General features: G+C 38.6%; 2 protein-coding genes across 9 annotated transcripts in view; both read left to right on the forward strand.

Moving 5' to 3' along the window:
• Positions 1–181: 181 nt before the first annotated feature.
• Positions 182–6868, forward strand: ube2wb (ubiquitin conjugating enzyme E2 Wb). Of its 6 annotated transcripts, XR_009792780.1 has the most exons (7): positions 182–232; positions 1090–1181; positions 3477–3579; positions 3851–4006; positions 5537–5567; positions 5779–5854; positions 5934–6868. XR_009792780.1 is itself a non-coding variant. In XM_061805647.1 (6 exons), the coding sequence occupies exons 1-6, from the start codon at positions 218–220 to the stop codon at positions 5945–5947; spliced, it is 456 nt and encodes a 151-aa protein (XP_061661631.1). In that variant the 5' UTR covers positions 182–217; the 3' UTR covers positions 5948–6868. The 6 variants fall into 6 exon arrangements, 4 of the variants coding, with proteins under 4 accessions (XP_061661631.1, XP_061661633.1, XP_061661632.1 ...); XR_009792779.1 differs by having other exon boundaries at positions 5537–5854; XM_061805647.1 differs by lacking the exon at positions 5537–5567.
• A 1625-nt stretch (positions 6869–8493) lies between these two features.
• stau2 (staufen double-stranded RNA binding protein 2) overlaps positions 8494–12759 on the forward strand; it is an 86653-nt gene continuing 82387 nt past the window's right edge. For all 3 annotated transcript variants that reach the window (XR_009792742.1, XM_061805416.1, XM_061805417.1), the window contains exons 1-2: positions 8494–8549; positions 12236–12445. Coding sequence is in view for 2 of the 3 variants with exons in the window: in XM_061805416.1 (XP_061661400.1) it covers positions 12247–12445 (199 nt within the window). In the remaining variant the exon portion in view is untranslated. The remainder of the gene's footprint in view (positions 8550–12235; positions 12446–12759) is intronic.

A 12759-nucleotide genomic window follows, 5' to 3' on the forward strand; every position in this document is an offset into this window, starting at 1 on the left:
GCTCCATATATAGTTTTGCATTGTGGTTTTAATCAATATTTTGACTAGTTCGTTAATATCCGTTTTAGAAAAACCAAGTGTTTTATTTTTGTGAAGTATCGTTCAGTAATAGTTTTCATCGGTGTCAAAACAACCGGTGGTGTCACGTGCCCGTGACGTCATCGTGCCTACACTGTGCGTGGGGGTGGGCGGGATAAAGGGGGTGGGGGGTTCCATCATGGCGTCGATGCAGGTAAGAGCACAAATGACAGCGGCCCCAAGTTGATCGTGTACCTACTTTAGTCCACACTGTTTGGGCTTTTTTTGCTTCGCCGCGTCATGAGCATATCACGGCTTTTATTTGGAGTGGTCATGACGTCAGTGGAAACGCGGTGACATAATTCGACTTAAACTGTAGAAGGTCCGGCGGCGCTTCGCTTTTGCTAGCATTACTCCCAAACCTTAGCACATTATCACCAACAGCACCAGCCAGCGCAGAAACCAGTTAGCCAAGGCGGATATATCCATACCCTACTATGGAGTTTTCCCATTTTACACTCGGATACAACAACAATTATGATGGCGCAAGTTGCAATTAAGGGTTTGTTCAACTAAAGGAGGGCCGATCCGGTAGTGTTCGGCTGAGTTAGCTTGTGAGGCGGTGCGCAGGTTGACCTGTTCTAGTTTGCTTTTGAGCTGAACAGGTGCATCGCTTCCACAGGAACAACTACACAAGACTGGTTCGGTTATTCTGACCGGATAAAGACCAGGATACACCGAATGACAATGCTTGTATGTGTGTAATCATGATTTACACGTCTTTAATTTTTTTTTTTTTTTAAACAAAGCCAACCCTTGCAAACATTTTATATCTCGAATTAAGGAACCGGTGTGAAGGGCTGATAGAAACCCAGCCATTACGCATTTTACTATTCTTGCTCATAAATGTGAGTTACCATAATATTCTATAGTAATCTCACATTCAGAGTAAGACGGAAAAGCAAGACTTTGCATTGAGTGTGGTATACATTTGGCTTGGTTTGAATATAATGTCTGAATGTAGCCCAGATTTCCCATTGTTTTCTAAATTATTTATATTGTTTTAATCAGAAACGGCTACAAAAGGAATTATTAGCCCTGCAACATGATCCACCCCCAGGAATGACGCTAAATGAAAAAAGTGTACAGAACACCATAACACAGTGAGTATCTTATTCTTTTACAATTGAATTTCCATCACCCTGAAGCATGTCCTTTCTCTGAGTCCAAGTTATGGAAATATTGTGGGAGTATGAATTTAATTGTAGTCTTAAGGGGTAATATTTGTGCAACTTGGCTGACCTTCCTGTCTCGATTGTTGCCATTTCATTAGCAGTACACAAGTTGAGTGGTGTTAAATGTAGTCTGTTTTAAATGTCTTCAATTATTCATAGTTAAGGTCATTGCTTAAATTTTGAAGAGTGAATTTAGTTTACAAGGAAAAGTTTCAAGTTCATCCCATGACGATGGTCAGACTATCTGCTTTGCCTGACTGACAAGTATTCCAACCAGTTGAGCTGGCTTTTGCATTGAACACATATCAAGGCTTTAAATGGTTTGGATGGGTGTGGCTTTGAATTTCAACCTTGAAAATGAGGAGCGAGATTTGTGTTGACGACGAAAGGATTTGCATTATTTGCATTTTCAAGTCCTTTGGGAGTCACAGTTTTTTCAGTTCAGCGGTCAAGATCATTTGGAGAAGCGAACGTGGAAGAATGCACACTTCCTGGGTTTGTGTGTGTGACAGAGATAAAGGTGCTTGCTTGTTTTTGTCTGTTTACAGTGTATTGAACACACTGGTTATTGTTAACAGTATGATAGAACGCTAGGAATCAACCAGTTCAAACAAGGAAACTTGTGCCACAAATATATGCACAATTCGTTCTTGTCTTTTCTTTTTTCTTTTTTTTTTAATGGTTCACCGGCCTGGCAGGTTAATGGGACCCCAACATGCTTGAGCTAATGTACAGTAGAGCCACAAGGTCATCCACAGGTCATTCAGGAATGCTGGTTGAACCCCAATTGTGTTTAGATTTTGGAGGAACATAAATATCTACCCATTATCTGAGCCACTTATCCTCACAAGGGTCACAGGAATGCTGGAGCTTATCCCAGCTATCTTCGGGCAAGAGGCAGGGTACATCCTGAACTGGTTGCCAGCCAATTACACCACTCCAACGGAAAATAATAATAATGCAGGTCTTCTGTTTTGTGACAGAATTCTGTGACTATGACGGTGACGTAACTGGAATTTGCGAGAAAGAATTACTATTACTAACATAACGCTAACAGACATGTCATAGTTACAGGATGTATTTGTATGAAAAACACTTCTAGGATACAAATATAAAGCATATTGGGACTACTATAAACCAAACAGTCCCTATATTAGTATAAAAAAAATAGATACAGTATCACACAATTGTAAGAACAAGGTCAAAAGAAACTCTTGGGTGAAGCTGAGAGGCATAAAGTGACAGTGTAATCTGACATCTTTAAAAGTGAATATGTGATTGTGTTTAAAGTAAAAGGTTTTGCATGACTTGACAGTCACTGTGGTTCATTTGTACACACAGAGATGATGTCTTACATGTTACAGTATTTCCCCAAACTCTTAAAGCTCATAAAAGTTCAGTGATTGGAGTTTTACAAATTTCAGTGTGCAACTGTCACAATTTGTCATGTCGTGCATAACTGAGAAGCAAAGTGTCTTCTTAAAATGTTGTAAAATGTCACATTAAATTGCATTTATACATATGTAACAGTTTAAAAAGACTTGCATCATTGTTTATAATCCATTATTAACCATCATTAAATAAAATAAAATGAGTTTTATTTTTTCCAACCATTCCATTTTTGTCAGTTTCTGGTGTGATTCGTTTGAGGGTTAATGTTACTTATAACATGCTTGTAGATTAAATTAAATTCAAGTCATTCATGTTTTTTTTTTTTACGTATCCTGTGTTATTTGCTGAAAAACTCACTGATTTTGTGTTTTGTGGGCATGTTGTAATACACCCAGACACTGAAAGATTGCACCAAAGCCCTACCTAAATAGAAACTGGTATCAAGGAAATATGTTGAAGTGATACAACTTAACTGGGAGACAAGCTTTGAATTTCAGGGAGGCAAAAGTGTGTTTCAGATGCAAATCATCTGGAACCTTTTTGTTTTTTGTGATAATTTCAAGTTCAGACTATTAATATAGGCAATTATAGATATTTTAGAGGGGAGACAGTTGCTTGTGGTTTTTTGCTTTTGTTTTAAGATTGTGGTAAGTACATGTACCACCCAAATACCAGGGAATTACTGTATTCTCTCTAATCGTGGTTTATGCTTCGATAGTGGCCTTCCGTTGATAAATGCTTGCCACTCTACAGTTAAGTAAAAAGAGTTTGCCACTTTTGGAGGAAATTGGGGATTGTACTTACTGTCCATGTAATACCACTCTTCCTCAGGTGGATCGTTGACATGGAGGGGGCCCCCGGCACACTTTACGAAGGAGAGAAATTTCAGCTCCTCTTCAAATTTAGTAGTCGATATCCTTTCGATTCACCTCAGGTAAGCAGTGTGTGACTATGTCATCAAAAGAATCTCCAGTCCTTTGAGAATTTAAATACCACCATGTCTTGGTTTGAAGGCCAATTAATTTACCAGTGTTCTTCTGACTTATAGACTCCAAATTGTAGTCCTCCAAGCTGGAGATTTGTACATCTTCCTAAGCTTTGACTTGATATGTGTAATACTTTGAAGTTTTTTCACATTAGGTTGTGAGGATAAGCAACTTGGAAAATCAATGGATAACTGTTTTGTCCCTCTGTCACTTTTGCAGGTAATGTTCACAGGGGACAATGTACCTGTCCACCCTCACGTGTATAGCAACGGTCACATCTGTCTATCCATCCTGACGGAAGACTGGTCACCAGCCCTCTCTGTGCAATCTGTTTGTCTTAGCATTATTAGCATGTTGTCCAGCTGCAAAGAAAAGGTAAGGGACCTATTGGGAAGGAAATGAAGGAATAGCTGCATTTAGGGATTCATATGAATCATCAGAGGGTAGAACAAGTAACGCAATATAGCTGAGTATAGAGTTCAAAATCTGGAATCTCAACTGTTAACACTGTTTTAAAACAATACCAATAAAATAACAGTCAAATAAAACTCAATTCAAGTGCCAAAGTTGATGGCATTGCAGAAATAATTTTGTGCTACGCTTAGCTGCCTTGCAAACCTCATGCTCTACAATTTCTGACAGTATATTAACCCTCTTACAGAGTGTTTAGCCTCTTTTAGACATTTCGTACAAAATTGCCATTATCACATTTGACAGAATCCAGCAAGCAGGATATTGTTGTGACACAGCATCCCACGTATGGATGTTTAAATGTATGACACTGTTAGTGTAGTGTTTTCCAGTCTTTACTGACCCAAGTCACTCATTTTATGGAACAAAATATCTTGGCACAGGACTAAACAACAAAATTATCACAAAAAGTACATCTATTACTTAACCGGTGATCTACAAATGGATTTACTCAGTGTGAAGTATGAGTCAGTTTATTGTAAGTGTAAGTACATTTCCTTTTCAGGAAGTCATGACTTAGTCCGTTGAATGACTTGTTTTTGTAAATCTCTTTTCTTTCGGCTTGTCCCGTTCAATCCACACACAACTTCATGGGGTTCTTGATTTACGATGAACTTGACATGACATTTGAAGGTGAACAACACAGTAAAACATTGAATACGTCCTCACTCAGACAAGGGATGCTCAGATACTGCTGTATTGACTCTTTTTTTGTTTTGTTTTATATTATTGGCCTGGGGGTGTTTTGCAAACGCATTTACTGGAGTTAGGACATTTGAAAGTTATGAACAGTATTTAACCTTTGCAAAATGAAAAATGTCAACACAGAACTGTGCATTCGTGTAGATTATCAATGGACTGTGGCACTTGCGTTTCTTCCAAATTCAGGTTACGTCACCGCAATATGAATGGAATTCGTAAATCGAGGACCCCCTGTACCTTACAATATTGAAATTTTACATCATCGACTAATATAATGACACGAAAAAGGATTGTCTCCCATTTGAAATTCTTCTATTTTTGCATAGTTTTCCCACATTGTTTAAGATAATGAAAACAAATGTAAATGTCACACAAATACAACCTAATTCAACTAATAATTCTTTTTTTTTTTTAATGATTTCATTTATTAAGGGGAAAGACAATTTTAAATCACCTGGTCCTGTGTGGAAAAAATAATGGCGCCCTAAACCTAATAAGTGGTTGGCCCATAATCAGTAGCAACAAATGAAATTGAGCATTTTCTATAACTGGCAATGAGTCTTTCACATCTCTGTAGGGATATTTTGGACCACATTTCCTTGCAGAATTGTTTGAATTCAGGGAAAAATTGGGATTTTCGAGCATGGTCATGCCACTGCATTTTAATCAGATTTATGTCTGGGGTTTGGCTATGCCATTGCAAAACTATCTGTTTTTGTCTTTGTTTTTGAGGTCATTCAGAAGTTGACTTGCTGGTGTGTAGGTAACGTTTTTCTCTTAATAAACTAAATAATTTAAAAAAACGTGATTTTAACTTTGCAGGGGTTATATTTGGCAGATATGATGATCTTAATCTTTAAAATGGGGGAGAAAAAAACAAGAATTTCACAAGGGAACCAATACCTTTTCATTTTCAATTCCCTGGGAATTGTGAGGCCAAGTTGTATAATACAGCCATATCTTTTCTCTCACAGAGACGACCTCCTGACAACTCTTTTTACGTAAGAACGTGTAACAAAAATCCAAAGAAGACAAAATGGTGGTATCACGGTGAGTACTTTTTGCAAGCCTGATGAATTTAAACAAACCAGAGATGCCGCTGATAATCATTTTGTCATTGCTTTCACAGATGATACTTGCTAATGTATAAAGTTTGTAATAATCACAGAAGAAGTCCTACTGACCTACGTGAAGCACTTTTTAATCATTCAGTCTCTGAACTCTGACCTTTGACTGGAACAATGGACAGACACCAATGCTCTGGAGGCTCTTGACTGCATTCCCCCCACCTGCTGGGCAGTTTGATGCATGTTGTAGTCAGTAATATAAAAAAAATGGAAACCCATGAACTGTTTAGATGCACCCGAGATGGATCTTTTTTCTTTTGGAAGGGGGGAATAGTAATGCAGTATGCAAGGTGTATTTTTGTGTATTTTCTGTTTTTAAAAATGACTTGTTACATTTTTGCGTGTGGGCGTCAAGGTCCTTGTCGTGTGCAATAATAACCAACGGATGGAGGTATGCTTGGCCCTACAAAGGAGTTATCCGAATGGATTTCGGGAAGGGACCTGCTCGTAAACCCAAGAAAATTCTTCTTTTTTTTTTTTTTTTGAATCACATTACATGCACTGAGAGTATGTTGTTAAGAGGCACTGTTACATCATCATTCCCCTGACTTTAGGCAGGTCCCTACTCATTAGTTTCAGTTCATCAAGAGTCAACAAAATGGTCAACGTTTGTCGAGGGTGGTTCTGCTGGTACACATGGCAACAGAACACGTGTGGCATTTGGTCAAACTCTTAAGATATGATATGTGTCATGGTTCGCTCTGCGTCCAGTCTAAGATACCCTGGTCCTCATTTAAAGATTGTTGTGTTTTTCTTTTAACTTTTTTTGTGCTTCTAAAATGTCTAGTTCTTTTTGTACTGTTTTGGGGGTGGGGCTGTTTGGATGGCCAACTACATTTTTGATTGTGATATATAGGTATATATATATACATATGTTCTATTTAATTTAATGTCCACAATGGTAGAGAATGAGAAGTCTACACAGCAGTAATGACAACATGGCTTTGTGATTATGCCTGGTCAGCATTATGGCTCAGGTACTTTTTTTTCCCCCAATAAAGATACCTTGCAGAGGTTTTAACTTTTTTCACCAAAAGAGACTGTTATATTATAAAATTATAACACCTGCAGCAATTGTATGTAGGGCTTTAATTTTGGGGGTGGAGTAGGGTGTGAATTTACTTCACAGCCAAGCAATAGATGTTTGCGTATAACATTTTATTAATTAGTATGTACAGTTAACATTGAAGAATACTTTAAAAATTCTTAAGTAGTTTTCCAATGCCATTGCATGCATTTTTAGGACTTTTTTTTTTAATGTGCCAAATGGCATCAGACAGCCATGAATTTTTCCACAACTGATACAGTGGCTATGGGATGAATATGCCAATTGACTTCCTGAGGGCCTTGCTCATTTAAATTGTAATAACTTCAAGAAACCAATAAGAGATACTTGAATTTACCATTTTGGCTTGTTCTGTGTTCCATTTGTCATGATTAGAAAGATAACTACAGATTTCGGCACAATGCTACATTAAATATACAGATAATTTTGAAGACATCTAAGTATGGCTTTCCCCCCTGCAGGAACTTTAAAGACATTTAACTGTCTTCACCCTGCCCAGGACCTTTACAAAGTTCTCGTCCGCTGTCAGAAACAACACAATGGCACTGAAATGATTGTGGAACGAACCAGCCTTGAGATTATTATATTTTTATTTTTTTTTTTGGGGGGGGGGAGATAAAGAAAAGCCTTTATCGAATAGAATAATAGAATTTCAGGTGAATAAGTTACACGGGGCATTATTTTTCCCTTTTCAATGTAGTTTGTTTTTATTTCGTTATTTTTGAATGAGCAAATGAGCGTTTTGTATTTATTTTTGAAGCGATGTTCTGGGACGTTCAAGCTCTGTGTAATAGGTGCCTGTTCATTTTCATACCCGATAATAAAAGCAACGATTCATTTTTGTTTAATTAGTGTGCATGATCTGTGAATATAGTACACTTAGGTGCATCCGAGTAAAAAAAAAAAAAATTTGGCAAAATCCCAAAATGTGTCAGCATGCACATTGAGCTGAATTTTACTATCGACTGCTACTCGTGTGACAGTTGTCTTAGCAACGTTTACATGCTCTGACTGAAACATTCATGAACTCTAGAAACATTTACATGTACAAATCAAATACAGCATAATATATGCATTGACTACAATGTACCCAGTGCAGGGTAGGAAGAAGTCAAACTTAAATGTAATTTTTTAGTTGTATTATTTCATCAGAAATTTTTAGCTTTCTGAAACTTTCACCTCAATGACCTTTTTTTAAATAGACTCAATTTAAACTTTTTTTTAATCTACTTTAGAAATAGTCAGAAAGACGCTGATAAATGCGAAAAGTAGGACTGAACCATCCGTTCACCGCGGGGGTGGCCAATTCATTCCGGATTTGCTTCTGTCTCTTACGACGTTGTCGAGGAAACATTAAACGTTTAGTATAATCGGGATGTAGAAGACGCTTTCTCCGAATACACCTAAATGTGAATAATATTACTTCCGTTGTGCTTTGACGTACTTCCATTTAATAACCCACACTTATTAAATGGTATGTTACAACTGCCCGCAGTTCTCTTTAGTGTTTGCCAATGTTGGAGGTGTAACTGGGGTCTGGCCCTGAAAAAAAGGTAAAAAGAAAATGCCGATGATTATTAGTGACTTTGTGCCAAGGTTGACTGGTTATTTTTCATGTCGTTGACGATGTGCACTGAAGGCGCCGAGACTTTTCGTGATAGATGGAACGCTTTAGTGATGCTAACAAGAGTGGTGCTCGCTCGGCCGACCCTGCCATGATGAGGTTGTACCCATCTTCAGGAACGCTACCGTGACATTATGTTGCATAGTAGGAGCACATTACCCGCTACATATTTCATAGTCGTCCTGGAGTCCTTGCACATCATGTCCGTTTGTTTTGGCGAGCTGCCACGAAGAGGAACGGCTGCATTTCTCCTTGGCAACGTTAGCTTCCTGCTAAAGTGGACCCAGTCGGAGCAGTCATGTATGCCGTACGGGGTCCTAGTCGTAGACAGCCTGCAACCTCACACCCATCCCCATTTTGGAGGCAAGAAACGATTTGCTTTCCGGTGGTTGTTGGGAATTTTAATCGTGCATAATGTAACGCAAGGATGGAGAAACGTATCGACGTGAGAATCCAATGAAATGCTCTCAATCAGAAACTCGGGATGTCACGTTATAATAAGCTATTTTTTTTATTTTTTTTTGTAGTCAAACGTCTATTGCCTCCCTCTGCACGGATGTAATTCATGCGCAATATATATATGATAATGCACATATTCTAAACAACAAAATAATACAGTGTTTCTGGCAGATCATAAACATTTGATTAGTGCTTGACCATCATTTAGACAATTGAACACAACTGTGCATACTGTATTTATATCTGGAAGCTATTATTCACAACACTGTTACCTGATGACAATAGAGCCCCCCAAAATTATAATGTCATTGAGTTTTCTCCATGCCCCTTAGGAATCCCTTTTTTCGTGTCTGACCTCTTGTTCTGATCTACAGTTTATTTACCCTGGCAGAATTTGCAAGCATTTGCAGTTTTGGGGAAAGTATGCCTCAACAGAGACCATCTCATTATTTTCTTTATTGCTGCGTTTTGCTAAGTAGTTGTGCTGTCCTTAAATGCCTTATAGTTAAATTTGAATTCCATCAAGATACAATGAATACTTATTTTGTAATCGCTCGTTTTCTTTAAATAATGCCGTACAGTACACACCTTACAAATTCTCCCAAGGCATATCAATTTATAAATAGAAGTGTATTTAGGAGTGCCCGTCTTTCGGGATTGTAATGTTTTGCTAAGGTTATTGTTTGAACTTTTATTTTGAAGGTCCTCGTTAGTCCTTTGACAAATGAGCACTTTAACTGGAGGTGATTGAGGCACTTGTACTGGAGTAAGAAATAAAGAATAAGCCGTATATGAAACTCAAGAACAAGAATTGTCCTGTTATTCTTAGATTGAGCTATAGTACCTCCCATACTCAGCAAGCTCATAACAGGGATGTAATTCCATCATCCCCGTCATTGCCTGCCTGTAAACCAGTCGTAGGGTCTGCGGTGAGCTGGCAATCAGTTCTTGGTGTTCACCGAGTCTCGCCAATGTTAACTGGTATAGGCTCCAGCTCCCCTTTGACTAATGAGGACAAGCGCAATAGAAAACAAATGACCGGATAATAGTGAAGTCATATTGCAGCGAGTACAATTGATCTTTTTTTTTTTTTTTTAAATTTAGAAACCTAATTTGTTGTAGATGAAGAGGATGCTTTCAGAGAGTGGATCCAACTAGTGGAACACAATCTCTTTTGTCATGATGATTGACTTACAAGCTGTTCTAAATTTAAAACAAATTTGTGAAGTCTCAAAACGTTCAGGCATTGTTTCGAGTAAGGCTTGCACAGTGGAAGACTGGTTACCACGTGCGCCTTGCAGTTTTGTGGACCCGTTCAAATCCAGCTTCACCTGTGTGTAGTTTCCCTGCAAACGTGCAAGGAAGGTTATTTGAAGACTCTAAATTCGCCAATAGGTGTGAGTCAGTTGTTATTTGTTTACATGTGCCCTCTGTTTGTTTGTTTGTTTGTGTGTGTGTGTGTGTGTGTGTGTGTGTGTGTGTGTCTGTCTGTCTGTCTGTCTGTCTGTCAATCAATCAATCAATCAATCAATCAATCAATCACAGAGGTCAGCCAATCCATGCACTTCTCACTCAATTTCCTTATCCATCACCGGTACACGTCTTGTAAAGCCCAAAAGCATAAACATTCGTCGAGTTACTCCTCGAGATGTTGCTTTAATTGAAGTCTTGCGAAATTGAAGGCATCTATTTTTGTGTCTTCGGTCATACATGATGGTGGGATTATTAAACTAAGTATTGATCGACACTGCAGACTGTAACCTTTGGAGGTTCCCCTGTTTTATGTTATTTAAATACTGTACACATCCACACATTTAATGAAAAAAAAGAAGGCAATGTCATTTTTAACTTTGGACTTTGTTGAATGTCAGTTTCTCCTCCATGAGAGCTGACTTTAAAATTTCAGTGTAAGCTCATTGTGACATTCAGGATTCCTCCTTTTTTCCAGGAGAGCTCAGCAGCGGTAACATGAGCAAAGCTCCTTCTAATAAAGCTTCCTTGTCTGTGCAAAATGGCTAGTGGGGCAGCAGCATGTGTGCTACATTGATCGGCTCTCATTTTAAAGTGTGTGCTAGTTTTGCTCACGTAGATGGGTGAACTGATTTCAATACTTTTAGCTTTTCGAGAGATTTATAGTACAATGAAACGCAAAAGGTCAAACACAATCTATTCCAGGCTGTTGATTTGTTTGAATTGAAATGAAACTGAAATTCTTATATGAAATACACAAAATAAATAATCTCCTCCAAAGATGAAACTGTCACCCTAAAGCCTTTCCGAAACCCTCTATCGGGTTGTGAGGCTCCACGTGACATATTGGACTGTATTATTTTTTAATTGAAGCACAAAAAGTTGGTGTGCTTGTTAAAGAAGCAGATGGTCACAAGAAATAGGTGGTGTGCAGAATAAGGAAAGTGTGGTTATTTTGAGAGACTGTTGGCCATGACCAATCACCCCATTCACTGACCTTCAGCGACAGAGATGCCACACAAGCTCCACGATGACCTGGTTGGATATACTCCAGCGGATATATTTTCCTGTTTGAGTGCAGTGAGAACGACTAGATTTTCATACGCATACGAAAAGAAATTAGCCACTGATATTACACGGCATTTTTGCCCGTTACAGCTGTGATCTTGCGACAGTTTATCACCAGCCAAAGCAACGGCTGATTGTTCATCACTCATAAAACTTGTTGCCATGTCATTCTCTGTAAATCATGCAACAGTTTATTTGGTTTTGGCCGTATCACTTGGTTTGCACTGTGCAGTTAGATTGAAATGTTAAATCAACATTTTTTTTTTTTTATAGCAAGGGACAATTGCTTTGATTGAGAGTTTGGTGCTGGACGTGACATCCTACCGTGTTGTTCTTCTCACAGTACACCTTGTTGAAGCTGCTCCTTTTTGAGTAAATGAAGCAGAAAGTCAAATAAAAAATTACATAACTATCCTTGCTGAATTGAGGGTTTTCTTGCTTCGGTGTATTTCACTTCAATGGTTCCACTCTAGTGGATATTTGTTATGTTTGTGTGTTTGTGTACTGGTCTCTGACTTCCAAATGCCACCATGACACAATTTCTCCTTACCACAAATCTAAATGAAGTGACATTGATAACATCTGTGATGGCATATTTGCTATTTTGTTTTTGTTTCAGGAATACAGCATGGCTCAAGTAAAAGTACAGACCTCAGCACCTCAGGCTGGTCCTGGCCTCTCCTCCGGAGGTCCTTTGGCAGCCATGGCCAACCCAGGATCCCTGGGTCTGCAGCCCTCTGTCAACGGCACAGGATCGTCCCCCACACCTGCCTGCCCTGCTCCTGCAGCTGGACATGGGGACGCTCTTGTGTCTGCCACACTGCCAGGTAAATGCTTAATCATTTTTCAGTACACATTGGCCCTTTATGTTGTACTTTGTCAAGCATTACACAATATTGCATTAAGCGTTCCTGTCCAAAGGTACAGTGTAACCTTGGTTCATGGACAGAATTTATTATGAGAGACTGTTTGTGACCCAAAAGTTTCAGGAATCTGACACTTTGGAGTTTGGAAATATAACTGTTGTTCAACAGAATTGAATTACTGTAATTTCTCGAGTATATTGCGCCCTGAAGTATAATACACACCCCCAAAGTTGACCTAAAAAAAATCAGGAAAACCCTTCTACCAATGAACAATG

This window comes from Syngnathoides biaculeatus, chromosome 19, assembly GCF_019802595.1.
Source record: "Syngnathoides biaculeatus isolate LvHL_M chromosome 19, ASM1980259v1, whole genome shotgun sequence".
NCBI classification, from domain to species: domain Eukaryota; kingdom Metazoa; phylum Chordata; class Actinopteri; order Syngnathiformes; family Syngnathidae; genus Syngnathoides; species Syngnathoides biaculeatus.

Bases quoted from the DNA above. Each gene is read 5' to 3' on its own strand.
- ube2wb (XM_061805647.1), top strand. The intron at 1,182-3,476 runs GTGAGTATCTTA...ACTCTTCCTCAG, and splicing joins GTACAGAACACCATAACACA to GTGGATCGTTGACATGGAGG. The intron at 3,580-3,850 runs GTAAGCAGTGTG...TCACTTTTGCAG, and splicing joins ATCCTTTCGATTCACCTCAG to GTAATGTTCACAGGGGACAA.